General features: G+C 41.3%; 1 protein-coding gene across 4 annotated transcripts in view; it reads right to left on the bottom strand.

Annotated features, from left to right (window-relative positions):
* Nucleotides 1-498: 498 nt before the first annotated feature.
* The window catches only part of MPPED1 (metallophosphoesterase domain containing 1), a 62,611-nt gene continuing 57,109 nt past the window's right edge, over nucleotides 499-6,000 (bottom strand). For all 4 annotated transcript variants that reach the window (XM_021535499.2, XM_021535500.3, XM_021535501.3 and 1 more), the window contains exon 7: nucleotides 499-4,479. In XM_021535499.2, coding sequence (XP_021391174.1) covers nucleotides 4,361-4,479 — 119 coding nt within the window. In that variant the 3' untranslated portion in view covers nucleotides 499-4,360. The remainder of the gene's footprint in view (nucleotides 4,480-6,000) is intronic.

Genomic DNA, 6,000 nt, shown 5'->3' with positions numbered 1-6,000 from the left:
ATCCCAGACAGCAGCACCCTCAGCTCCCTACATGTGGTGGATGAGGTGCCCTCCAGCAGCAGAGCCCAGCCAGGGATGATGAGGACTTCCAAGGGCATCACCAAAGCCGGGGGAACAGGTCAGAGTGGGGGAAGAAGATCCCCACCACAGACACAGCTTGGGTAAGGCTCCCTGAGAGGAAGGTGGGGTGGTTATGGTAAGTCCAGATCAGTTCTCACCTCCTGAAGAGAAAACTGAGCTAGGGCCATGGGCAGCTCACCACAGTGGTCCACTGGGGATTACAAATATATGCTATTATTCCAAAAACGCCTAAAAAAATGAAGATACTGGATAAAACTCAGGGGAGAAAGTAGGAGGGAACTGTGTCTAAATGGTCAGATAGGAAGGAAGAGGAGGTCCTCTTCTGGCACTGCTGCCTCTCACCAACTCCCAGGTGACACATCAAAAAGAGAGCATTTCTGAGATAGGAAAGTAAGCGAGTTAGAAATAGAGTCTAGCTAGAACTGAAATTATTTTTATTTCTAGATGAACTGAGTAAAAAGCAACATAATGGCCAATATACAAAATAACAAATGGCACAAAAGAGGTGCATATAAGTACTCCTATTTTCACTTTTCACATAAAAAGAGAACAAAGGGACAGTCAATAAACCCAAGCAGCAGCACACGTACAAGGATAAGTGAAATATTGTTGTTCTAATGCACTATGCATAATCATCCAGGGTGCTCCCTGTTCCAAAACATCACTAAAATGGCAGATGCAGAGAGACTTGCAAGAAAGGGACACGAATGTACCTGAAAGGAAAGATCATTCGCAGTTATATTTGCTCTGTGTGAGTTACTTGAGCAAAAAGCAATAATATGGCTTTTAAGAGAGAAATTTTCACACAAACAGCAATAAATGGGATGGGGGCAAAGGTCCCCTGGGCAGATTATTCCAAAAATTGCCTTCTAAGGGATGTCTCACTCCTCCTTCCTCTGAAGTATTTGCCTGGACTGTAGGCAGCAGTCAGTGACTGGAAAAGACAAACCACTTCTTGTCTCCTCTGGCTCCCCACTACAGCAAGACCAGAGCACCATCCCACCTGCTGTGTCCCCAGCATTACCCTGAGACAGGGTTTTTCATCCTTCCTGGAGCACCAAAACCAGCTGCTTGGGTGGGTGCTGAGTTCCAGCCTGCTCCTTCTTTCTAGTCAAGGAACATTTCACATCCTCAGCCGTATGTGACTGAGAGAGGTAAAAATAATCTTGTCATCTTTTTTTTTCCCCCATTGACGTGCAGTGATATCTCCCCTATTCATTGCTGAAATGAAGCAGAATTAATCTCAGCCAACAATTCTGCCTGGTGATGGGAATGCACATTTTAGTGATACACATCAGCACACCTTCCTTCAGGAGCACTGCTACCTGGATAAATATCAGAGAAGGTCAGCAAAGGGGAGGTGGGGCAGGAAATTACTTGAGAGGTCACCCCAAATTTAAATAGAGCTGACAACTGCACAGCTGGATTTGTGAAAATCTTCCTTTTCATGGCCTCCCTTATCTGAGGTAGACCAGAAACTCAGGTCTTTCTGTGCCCACAAAAAATATTCACCTGGCCTTAACCTCCCTCTCTGTGATGTGTCCTGATACCCAACCCAGAGCAGGAACTCTCCTTCCCCCAAATGTTGCCCACTCCCAAAGGTTGGCATCCCAGTTCCTGACCTCTCCGGAGCTGTGCTGCAGCACTCCCACAGTAGCTTTTCCCTGCCTCCCAGGCACACCTGGTACACACTCCCACCAAAATACTTCCATTGCAGGCAGTGGTTCCTGTTTTCCCCTCTCTTTGCAACCCCAACCTCGAGCTCGTTACCCACTGCAGGAGATGTGGTGGCTGAAAGCTGGGGAACAAGGCAGGTCACCCTCTGCTGACCCCCTTCCATAACAACTTTAATGTCCCACAGCCTGCCCTCTACCCCTGGAGAAGAGAGCAGTCATTCCAACATGGAGCTGATCACATGAACTGCACATTAACAGACCTTATATTTTGTTGTGTGTTGTTTTGGTTTTTTTAAGACTTTATTCATCTAACATGCTTGACCAAAAATTACAACACTCAAGTTATGCCAAAATGATTAAATAATCTTTAAGCTTTCATACCTCAAGTACTTTAAATGATATTCTGAAGTAACAGTTGCTTTCATATCCTTTCCACATAAAAATACACAGTATTTGGAAGATACCTTAGGAAAAATTATTTTTAAGAGAATATTTTATGGTTGACATAGAAATTTTGCTGAGGCTAATAAAAGGACCTCTTCCCTTCACTTTAACATTTAAGTGCCATGAGTGAATGTAAACATTTCAGACTTTAACATACAGCCAATTTCCTGCCACATTTGTTGCAAACCACTTGAATTGTGACTAGACAAGCCACTTTTATTCTAACTACATGTTATTGTTCATCTTCCCAATGATGGCAGGAGCTCATATTCAACTATGAATTTCAGTTCTTACTGATTGAGAAGCTGATCCTGAAATTTCTACACCAGTAGCTCTGACCAAAATTGCCCCATCTGAATTAATGGCAGACTGCCCACCTTGCTCAGAGTCGAAGTTCACATGGCCTGGTTTTGCAACACAGGTATTTGAAATTGTTTATTTGTATAATGTACATGCAGCTGCTACAAAAGACTCACATTTACATCCATGTAACACACACAATTCTCCAATGCATGTGTGCAGGTGTGGGCTATGCACAGACCTGCAACCAGCTCTGAGCTGGCAGTGCTGTGGTGTGCCCAATGTGTGTGAACAAGATTAATGTCTAGATGCTGTCCCAAAATTCAGGATGCCCACATTCAGAATACAGCAGTTAAATTATCTCCATCAAGTCAAAAGGACATGTTTGTTAGTTCAAGGCAGAAATCTATTTCTTGCAGGACATGTCTGAAGCCCTGGGGTTTTTTTGGTGGCTTTGTAATCAATTCTTAAGCTTCTGCCTAGGACAGGAATAAAATCCCAGCAGCTTCAATACTTCTGCTAGAACTGCAGGAGAGCTGCACAGGCAGTGCTGTGGCTGAGGAGCATCCCAACCAGCTCCTGACACATCCCCTGCTTTGCCAGGTACCAAAAGCAACACAACAGATGGGTTTCTACTGGGTTTGTGCTGGGCCTCTCTCAGAAGTGTCCATGAGTGGGCAAACAGCAGTACCAGGTCCCCTGAGGTGACCTCTGCTCTGCACACTTGGGTGTGCACCCACCACTCACAGCCACCCAAAAGCGAGTGCCTCAGCTACACCTTGGGTTGATGCCTTCCCCTTGACATCCATGTTTCCCAAGGACAAAATGATCACAATGACTTTTAACCACTCCTGACCAGGGCCAAATTCAAACCAGTAATCTCATCATTGGCTGCATATCCCATTAGCAATTTTTAAACCAGTGGTCCCAGTGGGTTTTATTTAAAATGCCATTACTAATCATTCGGTGAGCTCTTTGCATTTTCTTTCTTTTTTCCTTAAATACAATAACATATCGCTTTACAAAAACACAGTTATATTTTTTCTTCTTTTTTTTTTTTTTTTAAGGGAAATGTCATCTTTTTTTTTTAACAGGCGAGGCCAGGTTACAAATTCCTGAGTTTATACTGCACTTAACACAGTCTCCCTTCTTGAATGTTGAGCTGTTTACAGCATGCTGGCAATATGCACCATTTCCCTTGCCATCTGTAATGCCAGATGTAGTAAAACTTCATTTCAGTACAGTGAATTAGGGCCTGTATTGCATTGGTTTTGAATAAATGCAAAGACTTAGACCTGGAGGACTTGTAGAAATAGCTTTCTTCCTGTGACTGTCATTTGTGCATCATCTTTTATATTTGCCATGTTGATTATGGGAAAACATCTCTACCATCATTTTTATTTTAATAAGAGCTCACTGAAAAACATCTGAAATGAGGAAGTCCTAGTCTAAACACTTACGTTTAAACTGCAAACTTTCTTAAAGAAACACTCCTTTGAAAGACATTGTTCTTTTAATAAGTCCAGTATACGGTATGTACAAAAGCCCCTACTAGAGATATATATAGATATATATATATGTGTATATACATATATATATATGTGTGTGTGTGTGGAATGCACTCATTTTTCTGTGTTCACAAATATTTTAATGGTGAAATGTTAGTCTTTAATCTGTTTCTGGCACCAAAATGTCTTTATTCCTTGTCCATTTTTGTTACTCTAAATTTTTCTGTGAAGAGCTAGCAGGGAAAAAAATAAGGATTTTGCTTTTTTTGTTGAATGGTTCCCTATTGGGATTCTCAGCCAGCAATATAAAGTTGCTTATGTGTTGGGTACAACTTTAAATCCTCATTATAATCATGTGTTCCTTGGAGTAGGTAAGTCAATAACTATAGGCGGATTAAGTGGCTGATAATTCACAGTGCACACAGATGCATTCACATAGGTGGTGGTTCCATCAGCCATGACACCATAACCTAAAAAGAAAGAAAAATTCTCGTTACTCTCATTATTCCTTATTATCTTCTTTCATTTTTAATTGCATTTATCACACAATGATAAGTGCCACATTTTTTATTACTCAAAAGGAATTTAAAAATTATCTTTGTTCAAAACATAAATGTTCCCTGAATCAAGACCATCTTTGTCCTACAGAAGAACTTTTTAAATTGTGTAAGAAAAGCAAAATGGGGCCTCAGTAGCTGGTGGCTATTATCTCTGGCAGCCAGCACTCAACCTCCTTAGAAAGACAGATACTTTTCTCAACAGAGATTTTTCACTTAAAACCTTTTTAATTTTGGAAAGGATGCTTGTGATCGTTTAGGCTTGCTGTCATCAGTGGAGCAAACTTTGGCCAATTTTAATCTTCCCACCTTTTCTTTTCCTGCCCTGTGTTGAACATCCTTTAAGCAAGAAAGCAAGAAAAAGCATTGCTTGACTGAGGCAAGTACGTGTGCATGTCCATCTGGGCAGGATTTGCCTAGTTGGAACTTCTTCTAGCTATGTCTTTGAACTTGTTGGCCAAACTTCACAGAAAGGCATTAAAATACCTGCCCAGGCTGAGAAAAAAATGGCTTTATTATTGAATGCATTGTCTAACAGACAAGGTGAAATAAAACCCAGAACATTTCCACAGGAGAACACACACATCTGTGTGTCTCACCAGCAGTGAAAAAGCTTCAGCTACATCTCATGTCTTGCTAGACATCCAAGGCAAACAATTCCAGAGTTAAATCTGCAGAAAACAAAACTTCTAATTCCTGCAGAAGTACAGTGAAATGCTGTTTCAGAAAGTGAAGAAGAAGCCCTTTGACAGCCTTGGTGTTATGAAAGAGAAGACACACTCTCCGTTGTCAAAAATCTGTTAGTGAATCACTAGGAAAAAACATAATCTTGATCATATGAAGGCTAAAAGCTTAATGTTGGAAACTTTCACTGAAATATTATGATCAATATGAAGAACTGCATTCATCGTCAGAAATACGTGATTTTGGGGAAATCACCTGGTAGAAAGCATTTGTACTAAGATTCAATCTCACATTTCATAAAGTTAATAGTGAAATGTATTCATTGCTATTTAAACCCCAGATACTGAGGACCCTACGTTTTTTTCTGAATGCAATTTTGTGTCTTTCAGAGCACCGAAAATTGCATAATTTGCAAACAAAGAAACAGTAGCCAAATCCCTTTCTCTTTGGTTCCTTACAACACCCTGAATAATGCAGGGCCTTCTGCACCTCTCATAGAAAAAACACACTATAATTAGGGCCCAGGGAGGGAAGAAAACTCTGTCAGGTTCCTGTCACAGGCATTTCTTTAAATCCCTTTCTATTTGCCACAGAACGACTGTTCTGAGGAAAACACAAAAACGCACACAGGACAGTCAGCACCACAGCTGGGACTTTCTGTCTCCTCAGCTCCACATTTGGAGAAAGCAGACACTCTCTTTTTCCTGGAAGATTCATTATGCTGCAGCTTTCACTCTTGTCCCACTGCCA

This window comes from Lonchura striata, chromosome 5 (genome assembly GCF_046129695.1).
Source record: "Lonchura striata isolate bLonStr1 chromosome 5, bLonStr1.mat, whole genome shotgun sequence".
Taxonomy (NCBI): domain Eukaryota; kingdom Metazoa; phylum Chordata; class Aves; order Passeriformes; family Estrildidae; genus Lonchura; species Lonchura striata.
This window is presented reverse-complemented; position numbering and strand designations above follow the sequence as displayed.